The 25,989-nt window shown below is 49.4% G+C and overlaps 1 protein-coding gene and 1 pseudogene across 1 annotated transcript; one reads left to right on the top strand and one right to left on the bottom strand.

Annotated features, from left to right (window-relative positions):
* The first annotated feature begins 13,254 nt into the window (after positions 1-13,254).
* Positions 13,255-13,799, top strand: LOC134391336 (glutathione S-transferase Mu 3-like; annotated as a pseudogene).
* A 9,613-nt stretch (positions 13,800-23,412) lies between these two features.
* NKX2-2 (NK2 homeobox 2) lies at positions 23,413-25,145 on the bottom strand. The gene is made up of 2 exons (XM_063115363.1): positions 24,887-25,145; positions 23,413-23,975 (listed from the first exon to the last, which is right to left on the bottom strand). The coding sequence occupies exons 1-2, from the start codon at positions 25,143-25,145 to the stop codon at positions 23,413-23,415; spliced, it is 822 nt and encodes a 273-aa protein (XP_062971433.1).
* Positions 25,146-25,989: the final 844 nt, after the last annotated feature.

Here is a 25,989-nt window from a genome sequence, read left to right on the forward strand (position 1 = left end):
TTGTCTCATGTGGAAGAGTGAATATTTGTGTGTGTGTGTGTGTGTGTGTGTGTGTGTGTGTGTGTGTGTGTATGTGTGTGTGTGTGTGTGAGTGAGTGAGTATGTGTGAGTCTCCAAGATTAAGCTTGGGACCTTTGAAGGTGCCAAAGTGACCCCAGATCATTAATACACCTGGATCTTTGCAGAATCCATTACAAATCTACTCTGGAGGAAAGAATCTTAAATTTAGGCTCCCAGGTTTTCCATACATTAAAGGACCAAATATGAGTTCAAAATCAAATATTAACAAACACACAAAGAAAAAGTTCACTATGAGTGAGAATTAGCAGAAATAATGAATAACATATTTAGACCTCTAGGACTTCAGACATTGAAATTTCACATATAGAATGTAAAATAATTATATATGAAAGATGGAATCACAAAAATTAATGAGATTAAAAAACTAGGGTGTATTTGAAAAAGAACCAATTAGAACTTTTAGAAATAAGAATATAGTTGTTGAATTAAAAAGAAACTTATTGGATGAGATAAACTGAAGACTAGACATAATTAAAAATTAGTGAACTGTAAGATAGAACTGAAGAAATTTTTCAAAATGCAGAACAGAGAAATGAAGTGATAGCAAATACGAGCAAGAGATAAGGAGACATGAAAGATAAAATAAAAAGATCTAGCAGATATCTAATCAGAATTACAGAACTGATGAGAGAGAGAAATAAAAGTTAATATTTGAAGAGATAGTGGCTGAGAGTTTTCTAGAACTGATGAAAGATATTAATCCACAGGTACAGAATATGAAACTCTTAAACACATGAAGACATATTATAGTGGAACTGCAGAATTCCAAAGACCAAGAGGAGACCAAAAATTAGATCACCTACCAAATAATGACAAAGTTATAGCAGATTTCACACCATCAACAAGGAAGCCAGAAGGAAGAAAGTAAATGCCAACCTAGAATTCTATACCCAGCAAAAATATCCTTTAAGATTGGAAATGAAATAAAGACACATTCACACAAAAACAAAACCAGACAGCCACCAAGGAACTGCTAAAGCACTTTAAGAATAAGGAAAATGATCCTAGAAGAGAGGTCAGAGATAGAAGGAATGATGAGCAAAGAAGTTAGTAAGTATAATATATCTAAAGTTTGTTCTGCATAAAATAACAAAAATTTCTAATTTGTAGGGCCTGTCTTAGTTCAGGTTCCATTCCAAGCAAAACCTGGCAGGTGATGCCAAGAAGCATCACTAGGGGAGTGGAGATGTGAGAAGGGGAAAGGAAGTGTCTTAGTCTGTTTTGGCTGCAATAACAAAATATCATAGACTGGGTGGTTTATAAACAACAGAAATTTATTTCTCACAGTTCTGGAGGCTGGAAGTCTGAGAACAGAGTGCCAGCATGGAGAGGTTCTGGTGAGGGCCCACTTCTGGTTTGCAGACAGCCAACTTCTGGTTGTATCCTCACATGGCACAGTGCAGAGCAAAGGAGAGAATGCTCTCCTGGGTCTTTTTATAAGGGCACTAATACTATTCGTAAGGACTCTGCCCTCTCAACCTAGTTACCTTCAAGAGGTCACACTTTCTAATACCATTGTACTGGGGATTAGGATTTCAACAGAAGAGTTTCAAGGAGACACAAACATTCAGTCCATATGGGAAAAAATTCAGTAGAGGGTGTACCAATAAGCAAGTAACTGCTGTGGATGATGGGGGTTCAATCTCACTGGGGATCTTCTGAAAGTCTGTATGTAGCAGACTTCAGAATTTTCTCACAAGCAGTGGGGAAGTTGGAGCATTTATCCACCAACTTCCATTTCTCATCAGCTGAAGATTGCTCTTTGGTGTCAATTCTTCTTGCCTGCTACAGATAGAGCAGGCTCCAGCAACCACAGAAACCCACAGAAGCGATATGCAGGTGTTTGAGACAGGAAGCCATCGATGTGTGTAGAATTGCCCACCAAAGCCTCAGGCGACTTCCAGACTGGACTAGAGAGAGATGGCAGGGCACTCAACAGCATCTGTGGCAGGACTGGAATCCAAAATGCATAGCACTAAAATATTAAACAACAGCGGAATTTCACTTGAGAAATGGGTGATCAGAGTTAAACGTTTTAAGGTATTACTCTAGAGAAATGTTGAGATATTCACATTAGACTTCATTAAAGTAAATGTGCAACATAAAATTTCAAGGTTTCCACTAAAGGGATAGAAATAGGTTGTATAACTTCTAAAGAGGGCAGAAAGGTATAAAATTTTTTTAAAAAACCACTAATAATAAACATAAGTATCAGACTGCTAGAAATAAACATGTGGCAGAAGCAGTCTCTGGTTTCAAAAAGCACTCCATTGTGACAGCTTTAAAATATAGCCATAAGTTCTTCAACTCTCCTTCCATCAAGAGGTATGTCTTAGTCCATTTGTGCTGCTATAAAGAAACACCCAAGACTGTGTAATTTATAAACAACAGAAATTTATTTCTTATAGTTCCGGAGGCTGGGAAGTCCAAGATCAAGGCACTAGCTGGTTTGATGTCTGGTGAGGGCCCTGTGCCTACTTCCAAGACAGTGCCTTGTTGCTGCATCCTTTGGAGGGGATGAATGCTGAGTCTCATGTGGTAGAAGAGTGAAAGAGAGCAAATCCACTCCCTAGAGCCCTTTTATATATGCCATAATGCCATCTCTCATGACTTAATCACCTCCTAAAGGCTCCACCTCTTAACACCACACATTGGGTCTTAGGTTCCAATATACGAATTTGGGGGGATACATTCAGACCACAGCAAGGTGGGACCTATCTTCTCCCTTTGAATTTGGGCAGACCCTGTGACTGCTTTGACCAATTGAATGTGGCAGAAGTGATGCAATGTGACCTCCATGGCCAAGTTGTAAAAAGTCGGCAAGCTTCTGTCTTTTCCTTTAGGAATACTTGCTCTTGGAGCCCTAAGCTGCCCATGTAAGAGGTTCAATTGCTCTGAGACCACCATGCTGGTAAAGCCACATGTAGGCATCTGGTGACAGTCCATAACAGTGTGAGTTGAGCCCACTCTTCAGCCTTCCCAGCACAGGGACCACACATGGGAGTGAAGAAGACCTCTGGGAAGTGAGTCCTCCAGCATCAGTGGCTCCAGCCTCTAGCTCAGACTATCTGAGGCCCCAGATATCGAGGAGAAAGATGAGCTGTCCCTACTATGCCCTCCCTGCAATACTGATCTGCAGAATCTGTAAGCAGAATCAAATGGTATTTTATGTGACTAAATTTTTGGGTGATTTGTTACACAACAACGTATAACCAGAAAACCTGAATTAGAAACTGGTTATCCATACAAAGAATGTCACTATGCTGCCTTACCTCTGACCATCCAAATCCAAAACCGAAAGCTACTGGCACCCCTATGTGCATGAGAGACAGTGTGAGGAAACCTGAGTTAATGCAGCGGATGATGGAAAGCAGCCCTTGAAAAGCTAGGGGTATGGAACTCAAGACTGGGGGCAGGTTCTTGAAGAGCTAATGTCTCTCCATAGTGGAATATTCTGCCTGGAATGATCTATACATCATGCACATGATCTTCACTTATGACCCTGCCTGGAATCCAGCCAAATTGCACAAGGTAACATTTGCCTTTTATTTGATACTACCCAATGAGCCATTTATGTCATAGCCGGTACAGCATGAAAGTTAAGATACCAGCCATGACTCCAGACTGCATGCATTTGAATCCCAGGTCTGCCACTGATTGTGTAGTTTCAGGCAAGTAACGTAAACCTTTCCATGATGTGGTTTTTCCATTTATAAAATGGGTGCAGTAAGTAGTACCTACTATGTAGGGGTACTGTAAAAATTAAATGAGTTAACACATATGAAGCACTTGCAACAGGACCTGAATATAGTAAAAACTCAATGAATGTGAAATATGATTAATAAAATTCATTTTCTTTTAAGGAATGCTGCACAGCTGTCATCTAAAATTGACCTGTAACCTGCCACCCCTCATTATAAAGGCACTAAAGACATGGCCTCATCTCACAATGCTGGAAGCTAAGTCAGCACCCAACCACTTCCCTTCCTCAGTACCGAGAGCTCACCCTGCCAGGTAAGGACCATTCAGACGGGAAGGGGATTACCACAGAACTACAATTTTAGGTTTCCACTGGGCAGAGCAGATCATGTTTTGAACAACTCTCTTCTCAATACCCTTTGTTTCCAAGAGTCTGCTCATGAAAATCAAAACCATCTTTACTTTCCCTGTGGGTTTTGAGTAACTCATAGTTCTTGGGCAGCCTTGAGCCTTTCATAACAATTTTTTTTTCTTACAAAGCCTTTTATATTTTAAGGTAGAAGATTGCCCAATCCTCCATCTCCTGAGAAGACAACCCTCACTCATCTGTTGATCATGTGTCTTCTGGGAAACCAGTCACAGAATAAGGTACTCTAACTGAACATGGACATTCAGAGCCAGCCTGGCAACAGGGCACAGCAGAGCCACCTTCGGCATGTTCTTAGTTGTTTTGAGGACCAGCAGCTATATCCTTTAGAAGAGGGTTCCAGTTACCGAACACTAAGATAAGTACGTACAATGAAGGTACAAATAGCACATTGTAAATTTACTTCATTTTAAAAAGTGTGCCTGCTTTCAAAAAAACATACGAAAACTGGAGGAGAGGGGAGGATTCTGGGGCTGGTTGCTCAGTATCAGTATTTTACCATCTTTCCACTCTCTCTCTCTCTCACTGTTCAAGGTGTTGTTTTGTAACATTTCATCTGTGGAGTTACTTTTAATGTTTGATTTAATGAGACTAAACTACAACCATGAGAAATAGTTGGGGTAAAGGGAGGGAAGTAGATACCCAGAAATAACCCTGGGGGTAGATTTTAAGATCTTTGGAAATTACTATTAGGAAGAAATCTTTGAGAACATGAACCCTATTTTGAAATACCAACAGGTATATACAAAATTGTCCTTGTAAAGGAGGGAAATTCAAAATCACCAATAGACCAAACCACAGTAATAATTGCTTCTGGCAAGATCCATTGATGTTTATTAAAATCAAAAGGCAAAAGTTTGAAGAGAAATAGGATATCTACAGTCTAAGTAACCTCTCCCCAAGATATTTGTTAATTAGAAAAGGAAAAATAGTAACCTTACAGTGGAGAAACCAGGCAGATGCCACTTTATCCAAGAGATCAAGGTTAATATGAGTGATACAACACATCAACATCAGGGAGCTCTGACACTGTGTCCTAAGAGGAAACCAACATCACTTCTGTGGTATTCTTGCCAAAAGGCACAATGCACTCTCAATCAGGAGAAAACATAAAATACAAACAAACAAACAAACAAAAAAACCCAAAACCCAAACTGAAAGACATCTACAAGGTAACTGACTCGTACTCTAAGAGTTTCAAGTTCATGAAAATCAAGGAAAGACAGAGGAACTGTCCCAGACTGGAGAAGAAAGACACAGCTGAATGGAAAGCAGGATTCTGGAATGGGTCCTGGACCAGAAAAGGGACATCAGTGGGGAAACTGGTGAAATCCAAATAAAGTTTATAGTTAGGAGTATTGTACCAATGTTAATTTCCTGGTTTTGATAATCGTAACATTAGGGGAGTCTGGGTGAGGGGTAGATGGAAAAACTCTGAACTACTTTTGTAACTTTCTATAAGTCAAATAATTTCAAAATAAAACACTAAAGAAAATAAAGAGTAAAAAGTGTCTTTTTCAACAGGAGGTCTCTAAATAGAGATAATTGATTTGGCAGGTTTCATTGGCCTGGCAGATGTAAAGTCATAAAATTACTTAAAAAAAAAAAAAAAAGAATTATAACACAAAACTATTCAAAGCAGAATCTTCCCATCTTAAGGGAACAAGTGAAATACCAAAAAAGTAAAGCTTGCCCTGGTAACAAAATGTGTCACTGATTGGATGAAAGTAGACACACACTGACATGTTACAAAATATAATTATAATAGCTGTGTGAATAAGAACTTTATATCTGTGCAACTGACATCTTGTCATAGAACATCCCAAGTCCTGACTTTTGAAAGCATAGTTGGAAACCTAGTGGTGTTTTCTTTGGTTAAATCTGTTTTAACCCCAGAGAGAAAAATAAATAAAAGTTTATACAACCTGGTTAGCAGGTTTTAAGATTCACTCAGGTATTTTCATTGGGGGTACTGGAAAATGTGTGCATTTTTATTATTTGAGAAGCTTCTTTACTTTTGACAAAGTTGGTCCAGGGCTTTTAAAATTTATTTATTTTATTATTATTTTTACATTCTAAGATGTTGTTGCAGAGCAGTTGTGGTGGAAGGGGAAAGAAGGAGGGGAAAGGGGAGAGGGTGGGAGGGCAAGGAAAGGGCGATGGGGGCATGGTTGAGGCACATGGAACCCCCCTCATTCCAGCAGAGAATCCCAGGGGGCTTCCAACGGCAGCTCAGTCATTGCTAGGCTGGATGTGGATATCAGGGGTATGTGGCTGAGGCCCTAGGCTCCCCCCAACTCTGGCTCAGGAGCCTGGGGAGCTTCCACTGGCTGCCTGGTGGTCATTGCTGGGCTGGATGTGGATGTTGGGGGGTATGTGACTGAGGCTCTCAGCCCCCCCCTGCCCTGGCTTGGGAGCCCAGGGTGCTTCCAGTCCCTCTAGGTTACTTTGGTGGTGTTAGACCTTTACTAGTTAATATCAGAACTTTGTCTTTGATCTGAAGGCATTTTGTTTTTTCTTTCAGTTCTGTGTTGGATTATTCACTATTCCCACCACTTAAACTCTGCACTGGAACTAATTTGTTGTCCTTTGCTTACTTCTAAAATGGGGGAACTTCCTGTGGAGACCAGTACTTAAGCCCTGTGGTTGAGCTAAATTGCTGCTTTGCTGCTGATTCTCTGGGGAAGGCTTTCTGTGCAGCTCAGGTTTTAATTGTTGACCTTGTATGTACTTCCGGGTCTTGTGAGGTTGGGTATACCTGGGTTGTGTGGAAACTCTGGTCTGGGTCTGAGTCTCCTCAGCAATCTGCACCCCTGTGGGTCTGTATTCTTGACCAGTCTCCACTGAGTGGGCCTGTGCTGATTGGAGGGCAGCCAGCTGTCCTTGCTGTGCCCCAATGTTCCCCAATGGGCCTGTCACCCCCACCCCCCAAACTCCCTTGAAATGACTCACTGGCCTCTGAGTGCCTCCTTTTTTTCTGTTGTCTGTGGCCCCTCGCTCCTCTGTGGGTCCATGGGAACCCTGTCACTGGTCTTGCTGGCCTGAGGGCCACCAAGGCCCTCCTCTTGTCTGCTACATCGAAGCAACTTCACATAAAGGGCACAGCTGTGGCTTTTGCCAGCTCTTGCTCTGTGCGCTTGCCAGGGCCAGCCTTCAAATGGCTGGGGCTCGAAATGGTCTAAGCAGTCCTTTCTTTTTGTCATCGTGGCTTCTCCTGCCTTCGTGCACTCCATAGGTCTCTCCTCCTCTTCCCCTGAGCTCTAGAGGCCCCAGGTTGGCTGTCATTGCTTTTTAATAGTTGGAAATTTGTTGATTGTGGGAGAGAGAGATACTGGGGACTGTCTATTTCACCATCTTGATCAGAAGTCCAGGGCTTTTTAAAGAGTGCACTTTCCTCCCTTCTAGTAATTCCTTCAGGAGAGCTGAGCATGGCCTGTCACTTGGATTCATGTGACACTAGAGCTCTCACAGGCTAAACATTTAAGATCCATTAGATGACAAATGCCAGGAAGAAAGATTACCTGGAAGGCTCCTGGATTCATGGTTGATGCATTTCAGAGTTCTTTCATCATGATGACAATTAATAATGATCTATGTAAAAGTGACATTTTAATTAACACCTTCAATTTCCACCATGCTTTGTAGGTTTTACAGCATTTTCTCACTTTATTTCAGCAACAACAGTGAACAGAGATTGAGTGCCTACCAGGAGTGCCTCTGAGATCCTGCCCTAGAGCTACAGCTGGCCCACCTGAGGAATGTGGTGAATGCAGAGGACTGAACCCACCATCAATTCAAAGAAAATCCAGAAACTGGGCACCAGAGAGGGAAAGACGTGTTGAGTTTTAGTGCAAATGAAAAGACTTGGGGCTAAGACAGAAGGTCACTCTAGGCCAGCAGTGGGAGGAGTGGGTGGGAAGTGGTGGCATGCAGTCGGGCATGTAGGACTGTGAGGAGAATGCACAAAACTGCATTTATGAGGATTTAAGTCAGGACTGGGAGAAAAACTGAAGACACAAAGACCGATTGGTAGCTGCTGCTAATAAAATTAGCTGATATTCATTGAGAGCTTACTTAACCAGGACCCATGCTAAAGGCTTTGTATGCATAATCACATTTATTTATCTATCTATTTATTTATTTTTGGTGGCTGATAGATAAGAGGATCTGAACCCTTGACCTTAGTATCTCAACACCACAATTTAACCAATGAGCTAACCAACCAGACTCCTGCATAATAACATTTAATCCACCCAGTATTCCTAGGGACTACATTACTACGATCCTCATTTCAAGATCAAGACAGGGAGAGTTAGAGATTTTGAGTAATTACCCCACTGTTGCAAAAGTAAGTTTGATCACAGAGCTGGGACCTTTAACCAGTACTCTACATTCAAAGCATTATAATAGTAATAACAGGAAGGATACTGAGGGAGGTGGCCTCATATTAAACACCCATGACAGACAGGTGCTGTTCTCTGTGCTTTGCACATATTTGGTTCCAGGAGTGGGGTTGTCGGGTGTATCTTCTTATCTTCAAGAACACACACTCTGATGCACCTGGGCTTGTGGCAGAGTGGGCTGGGGAAGAAGTGGGTCAGAGCCCTGAAAATGGAACTCCTTGGGAAGGAAGGGAATAATAAAATATTTCATGGGCTTGTGAGCCTGAAGAAAAGGCTGTGCTGCTGAGGGATAATATCGCTTGAGACCAAGAGGGTATCCAGAAGAAAGGGAGGAGGGTCAACATCTTGCTTTAAGTAAGCAGGGGACCACTTTCTGGTCTTGGGGGAAGAAAGGGATGCTACCCATTAAAAGAAGAAAACAGAGTGAAACTCCTTAAATTGTATCTAAATAGTGTTAGCTATAGTTTTTGAAGGGTATAATCAATTATACAGTGGTCTTAAGCAAGTTTGAAATTATTCAGAATAAATAATTCAATTAAAAAAGATATATAGGTTTTGTTACCAATGTCCTTAATTTCTTGAAGTCTGTTAGAAAAGGGAGGAACTTCCACAAAAAAGCCATCTGAAAGAGTTTTTGAATTTTATGTCTCAAATAACTGAATTTTGTTTTTCCACTAACTGTATATTTGAAAAGACAAACCTTTAGCTATTCTTGTTGGAGTTATTATGCATGTAGAAATATACAAACAGCAAGGAGGTACAAAATAAACATTTAAAATCGCCTAGTCCTATTCCCCAGAGAGACCATATTTGATCATGTCTGCTTCTAATCCTGGTGGTTATTCACACTGCACCTAAATTGTTTATTTACCTCAGAAATGACACATATTTTTAATGCTTATTATAAGCTTGAATTATGAACAAAATGGTATGGCATATTACTGAGAGGAAATGACGCATCACACTTTTTAGGAACAGACCTTATTGAAATTTTCAACAGAGAGCTCTAAAATGTCAATATTTGTTTATTCAATTATTTTGAGGCTGGCTGGTACAGGGATCAAACCTTGGACCTTGGTGTTATCAGCACCATGCTCTAACTGAGCTGACCAGCCAGTTAAAATGTTGGTATTTAATGTAAGAGTATGTTTTTATTTTATGACACAGTCATGAACGACTTCATTCTATTACTAAACAGACCTTAAAATATTCATGCAAATTCTATTTGAATAACTTTCATGCCTTGTAAAATCTGAAGAAGCTATTAAATTGATGTGGTGTCAGAATGTTTAAAGAAACAAATTTGCTTTTAAGATCAGCTATGTCAGAATCCATGAAGGTTACACGGTGGCATAAATGTGCATACTATTAAATGTTGGGAGAAGAAAAAGAAAAAAAAAACAATCTAAGAATGGATAAATTCCTGTCAGATGTAATGTTACCAGCTTATTATTCCAGGATCATTATTAAAGCATTCATTACCATTGTCTTTTCCTACTTTTCAGCCACACAGTTGAACTCAAATCAGAGCATGATCCTCCAACTTTGAGGTCATTAAAAGTAAGGATTCAGACAAGCATGGATTGCCCTGTTTATTCCGCACCCTCTGCAGAAGGTTACTGCTGCAAGATGTATATTTATCCTGTTTCCCCATTTGATTAATTAGCCCTGCTGCGATCTTTGTTTCAGCACCCCTGTGCACTCATGCAGCCTCTCTAGCCTGATCAACCAGGTCTCCATTAGAGCCTTTCATTCCAACCAGCAGGGTTGGGGAGGGTGCCTGACGAGGTTCATAAATGCTTTGTCTAATTGCATGGGATCAGGGTGTTTGCATCAAGAGTGGCATTTCAATTTGCCTTGTTAAATTATTTTCTCCTGTTGCTGATATCATGCCTAATTTTACAAAATGTCATTATGCCCACAGAAAGGAGTGAAATGGGAGTGGGTAAGGGTTAACCTAAGTGCAAACACTGCAGCCCATCTCTTGGCCCCTCATCTGGCCTATATGTCCATCAAGGCCAAAATCCTACCTTGGGGCATCACTGCCCTCCAATACTGTCTCTCCCACTGTCTCTCCATGTTGTAGTCCATGTGACTTCTGATACTCAGAGGGCAGTCCTTCTGCCTTCCAGTAGTAGCACACCTCCCAGGAAAGAAGACAGGTCCTGGTTGGTCCTCTTGCCCGATTCATCCTGAATTGGCAAAGGGGGCCGCCACTGGGGGAGGGAGCAGGAGTGCCTAAGCAAAGGGACTCTGGCACTCTACGTAAGGTAGGAGCTCTTAATCTGCAGTCTCTCATTCCCAAAGGGTAGAATTATATTTCAACCTAATTTCCTTTATAACCTAGATTCATTCTTCTGATAAGGGTTCCATGGGATTCTTCAGCCTGTCAAAGGGGTCCTTGGTACAACAAAGGTTAAGGACTCAGGAAGGTGGCTGCTTTCCTTCCTCCAGCTGAGCAATAGTGGGCATTTCTGAGTGCTCCGCTCCCCCTACCCACCCCAGACCCAGCCAGATATGTAGTAAGGAATCAACCCAGACTCACAGAAATTTTTTAAAAAATTTCTTTATTATTTACGGGATTTGATCCAGCCTGAGGCAGTTGTGATGGAAGTCACAGCGTGTGTGAAGGGCTAAATGAACATCCCCCCTCTCCCCCCGTCCCCCAATCTTTGCTACTGTGGCTGTTTATTTCAGAGTGAGCTGAAGGTTTCGTAAGAGCAGCTGAAGGGCTTGCAATGATGTTAATTAGCATTTTACAGGGAGGAAGTGACCCGTACTTTTCCTTTTACAGCTCCAAACAAACGTTGAGTCTGATCTAGATCTTCACTATCCAATATGGGAGCCACTGGCTGCATGTGGTTATTTCAATTTAAATTAATACAAATTAAATAAATTTTAAAAGTCAGTTCCTCAGTCACACTAGCCACATTTTCCGCACTTGATATCCGTATGTGGCCAGGAGCTGCCATGTTGGAGAGACAGATGAAGTCCACGTCCATCACCATGCGCTGTGTGCCTTGAATCCTTCACCTTGTTACCTGCTCCCTTCAGAGCCTCGCCTGAGCCTGTCCCTGTCCCTCTGGCTTCCTCCTCTTCTCCCCTCACCCCCTGGGACTCCCATGCTCACTCACCTCTGAATGTCTGACCCCCTCCTGCCTCACCTCCCTGAAGTCCTGGGTGTGGGTGATTCCTGCTGTGAGTTCGGCTCCATTTTCAAATGGTTCAACATATCACCTCCTGGTGAAGCCTTTTGAATTAGGAAGGGCGGGTATGTCCTTTTCTTTTTTTTTGACTGGCAGGGAAACAGGCTCAGAAAATGTAAGTAACTAATTTGTCCCAGATTACACATGAACCCAAGCCATCTTCCAATCTTTGGTACAGGCTTCTTCTCATGGTTTGTAAATATTTATGATGGTCACAGGGTCTTAATTTTAAAGATAATTAAGTTCAGCGTTTACTATGTTTCTGTAGCAGGGAGTCCTTGTGGGAAGTGCATTGCGACGGGAGCAGGGAGAACTAGCTACAAGTCTCCCTTCTCTGCTGTGGGCCACCTGGCTGTATGACCTGGGGCACATTGTTTCTCATTGGGCCTCAGTTTCCTCATCTGGAAAACTTGGGGAAGGAGTGGTTACAAGATTATAGTGAGATTTTTTTCTGGCTCTATAGTCAACATATTTCTTTGGATTACTTTTTACTCAGATGGCTCTTGGTTTATTTCCCAAATGACTCAAGGACCATTTCTTAAAAGGCTCTCCACCCTTGTTTTGAGGTGGCAGTCATTCTAACAGGCTTCCTACTGATGAGGTCATGGCTGATAAGATATTTGGAGTTGCCATCTCGACCCTTGCTCTTGAAAGGGGGTCCTGCACCAGCGGCATCTGCATCTCCTAGGAGCTTGTCAGAAATGCAGAATTTCAGGGCTGCTGAGTCAGAATCTGCATTCTAAACCCCAGGTGATTCATTTGTACCCCAAAGTTTGAGAAACTGTGATCCAGGTCCTGGGGCGACAAGAATGAATGTAACTCACCCACATTAAATCGGCTGTAGGTGGATCAAGCAGACACAGGGAGCTTGTCCATTGCTCCAAACCCTTCCAGCTCTGCTGGGACACAGCCTTGCCCCTTGGGGCTTTTCCTGTTGGAGTTTGAGCTCCCTTCCTGTGCAGAATTACATTCTCTGCTACATCTGACTCAGAAACATGAGAGATTCTCTGGAGAACACTTTTGGTTCTGGAGTCCACCTATTTAGGGATTCATCATCCACTCTTATTCCATCTCATTAACACTCCAGCAGAAGCTGTCTGGCTCAGAGCAGGCTTTTCATGCACACACTGTGGTCCTGCAAGACCTGGAAAATTAGGAAATAGAATATTGGTTCTATGGGGTACCCTTGGAGTTAGGTGGACTTGGGACAATGTGGCTCTGAGTCCCTGAATGGCTCAAGGAAATGCTGGCCCCACATGCCTAGAGTACACAGGAGACTGAGAGAAACACCCAGTCTCTCACCATAAGAAAAGGAAGAATAGGACTGCATCAGATTAGAACTTGAGAAATGGCTGTTTCAACCTAGAGAAAAGGACAAGGTGGGATTCAGGATACACATATCTAAGGTACCCATCCTCAAAGGCACAGAAGCGTCACCATGTCGCCCAAGTTGACTATGGGTGTGGGCCACCAGGATGTTAGTGAGCTGGTGCACGCCACCCTCCTGCTCCTGGAGTCACAGGTACATCCTGGGAGGAGAAGTGTTACACGTGCGGGAAGCTCCTGTCCACAGCCAATGGCTGGATGTGAAAACCAAGCTGGACCTGGACTTTCCTGATCCGCCCTACCCTGTGGATGGGAGGAACAAGATCACCAAGCACAATGCCATCCTGCATGCCACCGCTCACAGCACAGCCCTTCAGTGTGATGACACTGAAGGAGGAAAGATTCCAGCGGACATCACAGACTTCCACATGCAACGGATGCGGCTCTGCTGCACCCGACCATGAAAAACTGAAGCCTCGGTATTTGGAACAGCTCCCTGGGCTGCTGAGACAATTCCCCCTGCTCCTGGGGAAATTCTCATGGTTTGTGGATTTCCTCATCCGTGATGTCTTAGATCAGAACTGTATATTTGGGCTCATGTGCCTGCGTGATTTCCGAAATCTGAGGGTTTTCCTGCGCCCTTTTGAGGCTTTGTAGAAAGGAGCTGCTGCCCAGTTGCAGTCTGGTGCCTCTTCTAGATGCTTGTTGGCAGCACGATGGCCCAGTGCAGCAATGAAGGTACACGGTGAATAGGAGGCAGCTTGTTTTGTTCCATCCTGTCCCTATAGGGCCTGTCCTTTATCTTCTCTGCTCTTTTCAATAAATAGCACTTAGGCTTAAGGAAAAAAAAAAAGTCTAAAGCAAAGACAAAGTCAAGGGAGAACTCTACGTGCCTGTGTGTGTCAGTCTGCGGGGGCTGCTGTAACCAAGTACCACAGACTGGGTGGCTGAAGGAACAGAAATCTATTTTCTCACAGTTCTGGAAGTCTGAGAACAAGGTGTTGGGAGGGTTGGTTTGTTCTGAGGCTTCTCTCCTCAGCTTGTAGATGGCCATTTTCTCCCTGTGTCTCTACCTCGTCTTCCCTCTGGGTCCCATTTTCTTCTTCTTATAAGGACACTGGTCACATTTGATTAGGGCCCACCATAACAACCTCATTTTAACTCAGTTACCTCTAATACAGTCACATTCTAAGATACCAGGGCTTACAACTTCAATATGTGAAATTTAGGGGAAACAATTCAGCCCATGACACTCCATCTCCATAGCCTCTTCTGAGAAATGAGAGTGGCTCTATCTGCATGGGGTTGTTACACTCTGTGCCTGTGTCATGTGTCTCTGTGTCCTGTGTGTCTGAGTCAAAAGTAACCATGCAGGCTGGACTTAGAGAAGCCACCTGCCCATTAGGTGTTTTGGACCTCAAACCTGACCAATGGGAGCTTGGCAAGGTGGCGCGTGCCTCCCTGACCCCATCATGACTCTCCGTCTTAGGAGGCAGGGATGTGAGCTGGGCTCAGAGAAGCTGAGAGCTCCTTTATGGTGGGAAAAGAGCAAGTCACTGGCCTTGAGGATGGGTCCTGAGACAACAAGAGCCATAGTTCCAGATGTGCCTGTATGTTGAGGCTTGAACATGGGGAGCCAGAGTGACTGGCCAGCTGCTGGTTAGTCTCCATGTCCCTTGTTACACAGTTGCCTGGGCTCACTTTTTCCTTGCCAACCAAACTCTAATTAGAACAGTGGTGGACATTCCCAAGGAACACATGGGGAAGTGGCCATTGAGATGGGCCATTAGGTCACAGATGACCTCTGACAGACCAATACCATGTCCAGGATGAAACAGAAGAGACCTCAGGTATCTGTATCTTTGGGCTCCCCGAGATGCAGACACTGAGAAAAGGATTCATGTGCAAGTAGTAATTAGGGAGAGGGTCCCAGAAAGGACCGACAAAGGAGTGGAGGAGTGGGACAGAGGAGGGAAGAAGCCAGATTGCCAGTGAGGGCGAGTGGGCTCCATCCACTGGAGACTCTAGGAGAGGGTGGAGAACATGTCTCAGGGTTGTTCTGCCTGGGACCAGGAAGCTGGGCCTGTTTATCCAGGAACATCCACCTGAAATGGGTTGAAGTCCATGAACTTCCCAGCACTTGCCACCTGTGCCAGGGGTCTAGCACCCTCCTGTTCCTCTTCCAGGCAGAGACTTGCAGGTGACGACAGTAGGAAGCCAGCACATGGTAGAGGCAGTGCCCAGGGGCTGTGGGCACAGTGCTGCAGCCCGCGGCCTGCACATCCTCCTCTCCAGACAGCCACAGTGGCGGGTCTTCAGCCATGGCTTTTCACGCTTGGAGGAGCTGGCCGTGTTCCTTGGTTGAGAGAGACTGGCGGTTTCTGAAAGGTGCCTGTGGTCAGTGTCAGGTGTCTGATCCTCTATCACAGACACGAAAAGCTGAGTCCTTGGCTTTATGTTATAAATCTAACTTTCCCCCTTTTTACATTCATTTTATACTGTTCAGCTGCCCCTACCGACATTGATGAGGCACTTCTTTCATTCTGTAGCTAGCAGAGTTAAAGAACTGTGGAGAGGTCTGGAAGTAAGTACTTAAGTAACATTCTTTTTAACATTTCTTGCAAATCTCTCAGATTAGTGAGCCCAGAAGAACAGGTTAACTTATCCCCTCCTCCCCCATTAGGTAAAAGACAAACAATCATTTAATTAAAGAGATCAGATCGATTGGGAGTTGAAAATCTGTTTTCCTTATACCTTCTGCCATCCTGGGGGGAAAGGAAAGTTGCTTATGTCATCAAAACCAGGGACATGGAAGACAATGGACCCAGGAGTAAGAACAGGCTCAGAGTGTACCCCCAGGCGGACCCCCCAGCCCATTCCCCCTCAATTCTCTGAGGAAACTTGCTGGCCCAGGATGGCCACATGGCACCCAGTGGAGGCGCTGGCGTGCAGGCTTCTTAGAGGATGTCAGGGGTGGCATAGCCTTGACCAGCCAGTGAGACCTGAGCACGCACTGCTGGTGGAGAGCTGGCAGGCCCGTGCCCCGTGGAGAAGCCTGCCACCCAGCTGCTTTCTGCAGAACGGGAGGGAGTCTTTGTCCTCCTGCCCCTGCCCCTGCCCCACTCTTCTCCTGAAATAGGATGGGACACACTGGTAGGTCCCACCTCCACTCCCAGGACTGTTTTCTTTGTGAGAACACTGCCCTGTTCACAGGAGCAGGGTGCTTAATCTCTGAAACTCAGCCTCCCCGTCTGTAGAAGGGCAGATTGGGCATGAGAATCTCATGAACGGATGGAGGAGAAGAGCCCAGCAGGTGCCTGGCCATAGTAGATACTCAGTAAGTGGCGGTGGCTGTCGTCATCTTCAGGTATGGGGGCGAGGGTCAGAGACCTGTGGCTTTCTTTGTGGCAAAAATACCACAGATGAAAACAAGCAGCAATGAAAGGGACAGGAGTTTTCGTCTGAGGCTTTTTGTAAGTTTTAATTTACGATTTTATTAGAACAAAAAGCACGTTATTGTGGCGGAAAGGAACATTTTCGGCTGATGAAAATGCTCTGTCCTGGAGGTGGTGGCAGTTACATCAGCAGCCTGGGGAGGGAGGGAAGTGGTTGGCCTGGGATGGCCGCCTTGAGCCTCTTCGTCACACTCTAGGCGCCAGCTACAAGGGCAGAGTTTTAATTCTTCGGGGATTGCAGCCCTGGTGTAAAGGACAGCTCACCGAGGCATCTCTGCAATCCTGCAGGTGTCCTAGCTGCGCTCGGTGACCCAGGACAGTGCCCGACGGGGAAATCTTTTCTTATCCAATCACGCCACCCCGCGGACAGCTTGGGCACTGCAGACTCCCCTAACCTGACAGCCACCGGCTGGTTTTGAAGCGGGGACTCAAGAAAGTAAAGGGATCCATGTTTGGAGCCACGAATGCCTTTGACGGGAGACAGTCCCACCGAACAATCAACGAAACAAGCGGGAATTGCAGGCCCTTTTTTGGGGACTGGAGAAGGCAGGCATTCAGGAACGTAACCCTCTCCGCCCCTGGTACTCTGCCACGCACCCAGCCTCTCCAAAAGGCACCAGGGCGTGGGTGTAGGCAAGATGCGTGACCACTCCCATGTCTTTTCCATTCCCAGATAGCCACGCATCCCAGTCAAGTCCTCGTCCCAGAGTCGGGTTACCTGAGTTGCTCTTACCTGCGGAGCCTAGACCCGTAGCCCGGCGCGGACTCGGCGTCTCCTCCTGGTGGCCAGGAGGCGCCACTGCACCGCTCGCCGTGTCCCGGGAAAGGCGCAAGGTGCAGGAGGGCTTCTCCAAACGCCTTCTTCGCTTCCAGTCGCACCCTCGCCTGATGGGAATTCAGGATGAACAGGGGTAGCTGGAGCCCCGACTCCATGGTGGGCGGAAGGTGAGGGTCTCTTGTTTCTAGTACCCCCTTCCCACCCCACCCTCCCCGCAAACCCCTCTGAAGCATCGCTCCGTCAGCGTGGCACCCGGTCACCGCACCCTTACAGAACTGCCCACTTCGGGTTCACCTGCAGAGTGACTCCGCGACGTCCATGCGCGGGGACCTGAGAGCTCGGAGACCGCTCCCTGGTGCTCCGCGTGGAGCCCTCCCACGGGCCAGCGCGCTCTTGCCCCGTAGGACCCGTTTGCTGTTGTTTGTGCCCAAACATGATAAAAACTGGGGCGGGGAAGCGAGATGGCACATAAATGGAGGGAGAAGGGTGGGGAAAACATTACAACCGCAGGAAAGGAGTGTCCACAAATGCAGACGGCCCCTGTGACGCGCACTTTCCATGCCGCCCGTACGCCCGCAAAGGAGGGTGGAGCGGGGGACTCCCGCCGCAGTCTCTCTTCCGAGGCCCCCTCACTGGGCTCGGACTCGGGGCCTCTTTCTGCATATGCAGCCAGGGACCTGGGGAGCCGGCCTGCCTCCCGCGGTCTCCCGGGACTAGGCCGGGTGTTCAGGGACGCGCTGGAGCGCGGAGCTCGGGCGCCTCCTGGCGGCGGCGGCGCGCGGTAAACACGAGTTTCGGGGCCGGAGGCGGCGCGTGGAGCGGACGCGGGTTCCGCGCGCCTGGAGGAGGCCGGAGGGCTCGCATTTCCCCACTTGCTCGGATGGCGGCGCTGAGGCCTGTTCGCCTATTTATGAATAACGATGCCCCGGGAGGGAAAAAAAAAAAAAAAAATAGAGAGACTTTGCAAACCAGACAGGGTGGGAGAGGAGAGGGCGCGCGCGCGCGGGTGTGGGTGTGTGTTGGGGCGCTGGTGAAAGCAATAAAACTCAGATCGCTTCCTTGGCGAGATAGCGGCTGCTATAATGTGCCAGGGGGGATCAGGGGTTTATTTGCAGATCCTGGATAAAAGATGATATATCGACACGGTTTAGAGTGTCACTGCGCCTGGCCTCTCAGGAAGCCACAAGTACATATTTCCTGAAATACCACCCAACACAATATCTAAGCCACACGCCACTTAAGCACCGGGAGGGGGACCTCAGCGTCTCCAAGTTTGCGCCTGGCTTCCTAGTTCTGAGCTTCGACGCCCCCTCCCGCGGCCTTTGTCTTCGGTCCAAGTCATCACTTAGCCATGGGCCTTAATAAATACGTCTGAGAACTGTCCTTATGCTCGGTAAATATTGGATTAGCGTTTCAATGACCAGGCTCTTGAAAAGGCTCGAGAAATCCAAACCAGGTCTCCACTAAGCCCAACAGTCAATAGGTAAGGAAATAAGTTATTTCCCTGGCTGGGGTGGGGGGCGTTGAGAAGGCGGTTCGCGCTCTTATCAAGTTATCGATTCTGCTAACTATGACAGTCGTACTAAACGGGAAAAATGGGAATGGCACGCAAGTTTCGGATTGGCTGGCATTTCCACCGACTCAGTTGTGCTCAGTAAGGGCTGAGCGACCCTGTCCAAGGGGGACACGTCTGGTTTCCATTTTTATTTCCACAGCGCTGAGCATGAACTCTTTTTGGTTTAGCACGTGCTGTTTACTTGGGGGTTGCTTATGGGAGTTTTCACCTGGCGACTACGGAGGAGAAGGCATGACCCAAATGATCTCCGACTGTCCCGGGCCAACTCGGACCGTGTAGGGGAGGCAAACATGGGCAAATTCCTTGGAAGCCCTGCTCTGTCTCCTTGTTACTGGATTTTGCAAACAAAAATGATGCAGGAGACAGTGAGAATTAAAGGGTCAGTCTCTCCTTCCAACACGGGGAGAGGGAGGCTGCTGGAGGAAGTTTCTGGCCTGTTTTCCCGTCGCACTGAGGTGCAGGTGGGATCTCCGCGCGTAATTCAAATGAACGGGTGCCCCTTAGCTGCCAGGGTCTGGTAACCCAGTGGTCCGGCCATGCCCAGTGTGACCTTGGAATGGGTAGTGGCTGAAATCGAGCTGGGCCCAGCACTGAGCTGGGCCCTCGGCCTCTCAGAGCCCTTCTTGCGTTGAGCGTAAGGGCAGCTCCGTGTGCGAGGGCGTCCGATGCAAGAACAAGGGCATGGATTTTCATTCATCTACCCTGGAGCCGCGCAGCCCATGGGGGAAGGAACATCACCCAGGCCCTGGGCTCCCCGGGTTGCCTCCGAGCCCCGGGCTGGTCCGGTGGCTTCGACGCGGGGCTTCCCGGTAGGAGACACCTAGCTGCCAGCTCCCACAAACAGGAGCGCGCACAGTGCGCGCAATGATCCCAAACTCTGAAGGCGCGTGGTTCGCAGACCCAGGCCCTAGCGTCAGAGCCAATATTCGGTGGCGGTGGTGGTGATGGTGGTGATGATAGTGATGGGGAGGGGAGGGGTGCGGGGACAGAGAGAGAGAAATCCAGCTCTCAGTGTGTCACGGAGCCTAGGCGGGGCAAGCGCCCTCTGAAGCCATCAAAGACAGGGGTGGCTTTTTCCCCTCCTCCAGCCTCCTCCCCAATAGATATAGCACGAATTTTTAATGCGTCTTCCTTTCACAGACAACAATACAGGGTTTGAAAGCCGGACACAATTTGGGTTTTGTGCGGGTCCCTCCTCGCGCTCCCTCGGCCCAGCTGGCCATATGGAATCCAGCATGGAGCCCGCGGATGACAAAGGGACCCAGTGACAGGCCCAACAAAACCCCAAGGAGACTTCTGCCTGACTCCGGGATTCACTGCCCGCGATAAGCGCGCTGAATGGTGCGGGGGGGGGGGGGGCCTTCTCCCTCTTCCCTTCTCTCTGTCCCCAGCGATCCTTTCTCTGTCCTTTCTTAATATGCACGCCTCTAACATCTCCGGCTCCCAGCTTCCCCATTGTGCGGTTTTGTGCGGCCCGCTGTAGATTGGGCGAAGATAGACTGCCGAAGCGGGCCCTGCGCCGGGTGCGCTCCCAGGGCGCTGGGGTTAGGGCCACACAGGGCTCCGCGGGTGCTTTTATTGACTCCATGGGGACCCGAGGACAGAGAGAGGCGGGCGCCGGGCCGACCTCCCCGGCTCCCGGCCGCGCCAGCGCACACCCAGGCTGCAGGCCCGCAGGCCTGGCCACCGCCCCAAAGGCGCCCGCTACCCGCACGCAGTTTGGACCTTCCAAGCCTCCTCCTTCCTCCTTAGAGAGCTGGGGGGCTCCAGAAGCCGTGGGGCCTGAAACAGTCCAAATCCACTCGATCTACAGGGCTGCGCCTCAGGCCTCCTGACAGCCCCTTCCCAAGAGATTGGGAACCTTCATCTCCTTTCCCTCCGGATTCCAGGGTCAGGGGAAATTGCAAGTGGATGTTGGATGGGTGGTACCAGGGCATGTTGGGCTTTCGATTATTGCAGAACAAACCATTTGGGGGAAATTCTCCGGCCTTTCCAAACAGCAAGACATAAAACCCCAAAAGCTTCCAAGCTAGTGTGGAGAACAAAGGGAGACTTTTCAACATTTAGGAAACCTCCCCCCTTCTCGCGGATGAACCTGGAGATGGGAAGGGACCTTTAGGGGGACATTAGAAAGACTCCAGCACCCTCAATTATCCAGGGGCGGGTACGCAACACGGGAATAAAGTGTAATCACGTCCCTGGGCGTGTTGCGCTGAGTGCTATTGACGCGTAGATTTGGTCACACGGATAATCATATTTGCTTTAGATACTGAATTAGATCTGACTGTCAACTAGAGGGAGCGAGAAAGTCAGCTGGGACGGCTCCCTTTGCCAGGCTTGCCCCCCTCCCCCGTCCCCCAGGCCTTGACGGTGGAGCTCCAGAGAGAACAAGAGATGACATTTCCAAAGGGGCTGACTTTCCATCTCCCGGCATCTCAGAGCGCCCGCTGAGCCACAGAGCCCCGGGTATTTTCGGAAATCCACGAGATAGAAGAGAAAGGCGCACCCCCCGGTCTGCCCGGCCCTCCGAGACGCTCCCCCGTGCGGACAAGTGTGCGCCAGCATCCGTGAAGGAGATCGATCGGCTCCCTGCGACAAGGGGGGGGTGGGGTGGTGGAATCAGTTATCGTACTGGGGAGGGATAGCTGTGCCCTCCCCGGGGCAGGCCAGGGGCTGTTTGTCCACTTCCCGCTCGCCGCACCCCAGCTCTGGAGGTGGGGGCACTCCACCCCACCCCAAACCTTTACTAACCATCCGTTGGGCCCCATGCCCGAGGGCTAGCCTGAGGGTACCGCGCACCGCCCAACCCTGGGAGGGGAGGACCACGGATCCAGCCGCGGGGTGGGGGTGGGACAGGGCTGGAAACCCGGGACGAACGGGGACGGCAGGGAGGGGGAGAGGCTCCGTTCACCGGGATGACCAGAGACCCCCTAGAACCAAAGCATCGAGAGCCCTGTCCCCTGCCCGCCCCCGGCCCCGCGTCCAGACCTCGGAGCCCTCTCGGCGACTGCCACCGGCCCGCAGATGTTGAAAAGGGGATGGGGATGGAGAGAAAGCCGACCCGTGCCAACCTCAGACACCCCCAACCCCTTTCTTAGCGCAAGGTAAGTCAAAGGCACACAGTGAAAGTCATCTAGTGCAGTGGCTTCCACAGCTTCTTAGGCTGAACGAGTCACTCGTAGATTTGGGCCAGCGAGGGGGTCTTGCCCTCCTGGCCTTTGAGTTTCCCAAAGTCACTTTTCCTCCCGAAGCCGGGCCGCGGCCGCCAGCGGTTCAGACTGCCCTAGAGGCCGAGAGAGAGACCCGGGGGAGGGCGGGCGACCCCGGCTGACGCCCTGGAGCCGGGTCCGGCGCGTCAGTCCGAGGAAACCTGCGTCCCGGGAGCCTGTCGACGCCCCCCGCGCCCCCGGCCTCCACGCCCGGGGAGGAGGCGCCAGGGCCGGCAGCAGCGCGGCCTGCAGCCGGGCCCGGCTCCTTACCCGAGGCCTCCAGCCCCCGCCCAGGGCGACAAAGTCAGACAAACAGGAGGACCTGGCGTTTTCTTTTTCTTTTTTTTTAAACACAGGATTTTTATTAAAATTCTTATTTAAAAAATTGAAAGGTCGCAGCGCCCGGCGCTCTTGGGGAACCGCGCGGAACCGCTGAGCTCCACGTTCTGGGGCTCAGAACCCGGGACATGGGGCAGGGGGCTTCTCGCTTACACATTTTTTTTATCCTTTTTCATATTTGAGAAATGTTTGCACTGAACAAAATCAAAAAAGAAAAGAAAGCGGGGGTAACCCAAACAGAACCAAACCAAAACAAACCACAAAGGAAGGAGTCGGGCCCCGAGGGGACCAGGCCCATCCTCAAGGTCATGTTGGCAACAAGAACCACCAATATTTACAACGAAAAGCGAAATCTGCCACCAGTTGTCAGAACGTTTACATGGCCATAAATATTTATCATTTTCTTATTAAAAAAAAAAAAAGAAGAAAAATCCTCTATATGTTTAAAGTGTTCTCCACTTGCTTTAGAAGAAGACAGCTCACAATATCGCTACTCACACAAACATATTTTACAAAATTCACGAAAGCGGAGCTGGGGGGGGGGGCTTGGTCTTTTTTCCTTTTTAAGTGAGGACGTTAACGCTGAGACGGTTTAGTCCCCCCAGGGAGAGGCCAAGAAGCGAAGCTGCGCAAACATTCTGTAAACAGGCTCACAGTTCAGCCCTCTCCAAAGGTTCCAAAGGAGAGGGACGGGGGCAGAGCCGGGTGCATGGAACCTGCCGCTCCAAGGAGCCGCAGGCCACCTCCCACAGCCTCCCCGGCAGAGCCAAGTCACCTCGGATTCGTAAGAACGACAATAATAATAATCATAATAATAACCACCCTAAGGACCGAGGCCTCCTCGCCGCCGCCGCCGCCGCCGCCGCCGGGGTGGGGCCTGGGCCCGGGGCCCGGAGTCTCAGAGGGGCGGCGCTCACCAAGTCCACTGCTGGGCCTGCACCAGGGGGTGTGCTGTCGGGTACTGAGGGGCGCCGGCAGAGCTGTACTGGGCGTTGTACTGCATGTGCTGCAGCGACTGTGCGCTGTAGGCCGAAAAGGGGATGCCCGCCTGGAAGGTGGCGGCTGCCAGGTCCTGGGCTTTGAGCGCGTGGCACGGTTTGCCATCCCTGACCAAGACGGGCACGGCCACCCGGCGCGGCGAGGGCAAGGGCGTCACCTCCATACCTTTCTCGGCCCGGGCGCGCTTCATCTTGTAGCGGTGGTTCTGGAACCAGATCTTGACCTGCGTGGGCGTGAGGCGGATCAGGCTGGCCAGGTGCTCGCGCTCGGGCGCCGACAGGTACCGCTGCTGCCGGAAGCGCCGCTCCAGCTCGTAGGTCTGCGCCTTGGAGAAGAGCACGCGGCGCTTCCGCTTCTTGCCTGCGTCCCCCCCGCCACCCGGGGTCTCCTTGTCATTGTCCGGTGACTCGTCGGCCGAGGGTTCTGGGGACTTGGAGCTTGAGTCCTGGGGGGGCGCGCCGGCCGCCAGCCCGTGCACTGTGGGGAGAGAGAAGCGCGTCAGGCGCCTGGAGGCCGCGCAGAGTCCGGGCCAGACTCAGAGCACCCCGGACGCTTCGTGCGCCACTAGCCCTCGGCGCCGGGCGGCTCGACCCTGCGGGCTTCGCCATGACCCCTGCCCTGCTCCACGCCTGGCGAAGCCGCTGGGGTCTCCCGGGTTAGGGAGGAGAATCGGCAGGACTGCGGGCTCAGAGCTTGCGTTTCTAGGGTTTCGCAGGGCGTGGGTGCGAATGTGGGGCGAGTGGCGCGCGAAAGATCATCGCGGGTTAAGGGCTCCGGCCCCCTTAAGCGGTTTCCTCTCTGAAGGGACGTGGGCAGATTTTTAAAAGAAAAACCCCACAATTCTGGCATTGATCGGCTCTACCATTTAAGGCAGGTTTTTGGGGGCTTTCATGCCTGCGTTCTGGCTTTCTGGGCACCCCCGTCACCGCACAATGCGTTCTCTATGATCGCGCAGGGGGCAGGGGGAGCTATTTATACCCGGGCTGCTCGAAGCCTCCCCACCCACGCCCGTCTCCGGAGGAGGCCCGCGGGCTAGCACAGTGCGCCAGGCCAGTCCCTCCGGGCGGCCGCGGTCACGCGGGGAGGGCACCGGCCGGAGCCATCAGTCCGCGGTTGGCATCTGTAACCAGCCCTCGGGGGGTATTTTTCTTCTCCCTCTTTCTCCTTAATTTCTCGCGTTGGAAAAAAAGAAAAAAAAAAATTCTAAGACCAAGTCTTTTTTTTTTTTTTTTCCAGGACTAGGGGGGCTTGACTGTCCTAAACAAGTGTTACCATCTTTCTAGGGACCCGGGGTGGCATCCGGGCTTCAGTGGTCTCTTCCCCTTCACTCCCAGAGTCCAGCTCAGGCTACGCCGCAGAAATGGAGGCAGCCGAGTTTCGCTACTTACGGGAGTACTGGAGGCCCTCGGTGCTGGCCAGCCACCGCGTGTACGGGTTGTCGCTGCTGTCGTAGAAGGGGTTCTTCAGGGGCAGGCTCTGCACCGCGTCCAGGGCGCCCTGCCCCAGCGGCCCGGCCCTCTTGGCGGGCTCGGGTGCCTCGTTCTCCTCCTCGGGCCCGTCGGCCACCGAGCCCTCCTCGTCGTTGGTGTCCGGCAGGTCCAAGATGTCCTTGACCGAAAACCCTGTCTTTGTGTTGGTCAGCGACATGGTTTGGGACCCCGCTATGTATGCCTCAAAGTTGTAGATTCAGTTGATGAATTCGTGGCGCGCCCCAGCCCCGGCGGGCTGGGGGTGGGGTGGGGGTGGGTTTGGAGGAGAGGGGTTGGGGGAGGGGAGAGGGGTGGGCTTTAATGATCGGGGATAATTATTATTATTATTATTTTTTTAAAAAGAAACAGTGGGAGGGGAAGGAAGAAAAAGAAAGAAAAAGAAAGAAAAAAAAAAAAAAAAGAAAAAAGGAAAGCCCTGCCCAGTGCCCGTGTCTTCTCTGGAAGCACGCGGAAATGGAAGCGGGGCGCGGGCGCCCGGGCCCTGGCCTTAGTTTGTAACTCCAGGAGGGGTGCCAAGGCGGCGTCAGCTCGGGCTCCGGCGGCCGCTCGGCGCGCGGTGGTGGCTGGTGGCGAGGAAGAAATGGGCCATTGCCCGAGCGATCAGTCCATATAAGGCTGGGCTCCACTCACGAACCTGGGGAGGGGGGAGCGGGGGAGGGAAAGAGAGGGGGAAGGAGGAGCGAGAGAGGGAAGGGTGGAAAAAAGGGGGAGACACGTTAGGAACGCAAAGGTTGGCCACGTGTGGGCGGGTCTTGGGAGTCAAGTGGATGAAGACAGTGTTTGCAGATGTGAAATTGTGGGTTTTGGGGAGCTCGGCGCTTCCAGCCAACAGCCCTCTAGAGCAAGATGAGAGGTGTAACGTGTCAATTAATGGCAAAGACGGCCCTTTCTTTCTTTTCTTTTTTTTTTTTTAACTCAGTATTTACATACAAAGGACCACCGCGTCGCTTGCGAGTCCACACACTCGAAAGGGGCCGTTTTAACAAATTGCGTCTTTAAAA

Source organism: Cynocephalus volans, chromosome 11, assembly GCF_027409185.1.
Source record: "Cynocephalus volans isolate mCynVol1 chromosome 11, mCynVol1.pri, whole genome shotgun sequence".
NCBI lineage: Eukaryota > Metazoa > Chordata > Mammalia > Dermoptera > Cynocephalidae > Cynocephalus > Cynocephalus volans.

What these genes read in the sequence shown, in the direction of transcription:
- NKX2-2 (XM_063115363.1), bottom strand. Translation starts at nt 25,145, where the DNA reads ATGTCGCTGACCAACACAAAGACAGGGTTTTCGGTCAAGGACATCTTG. An exon ending in CGAGGGCCTCCAGTACTCCC is followed by an intron (nt 23,976 to 24,886) that starts GTAAGTAGCGAA and finishes CTCTCCCCACAG; the next exon opens with TGCACGGGCTGGCGGCCGGC.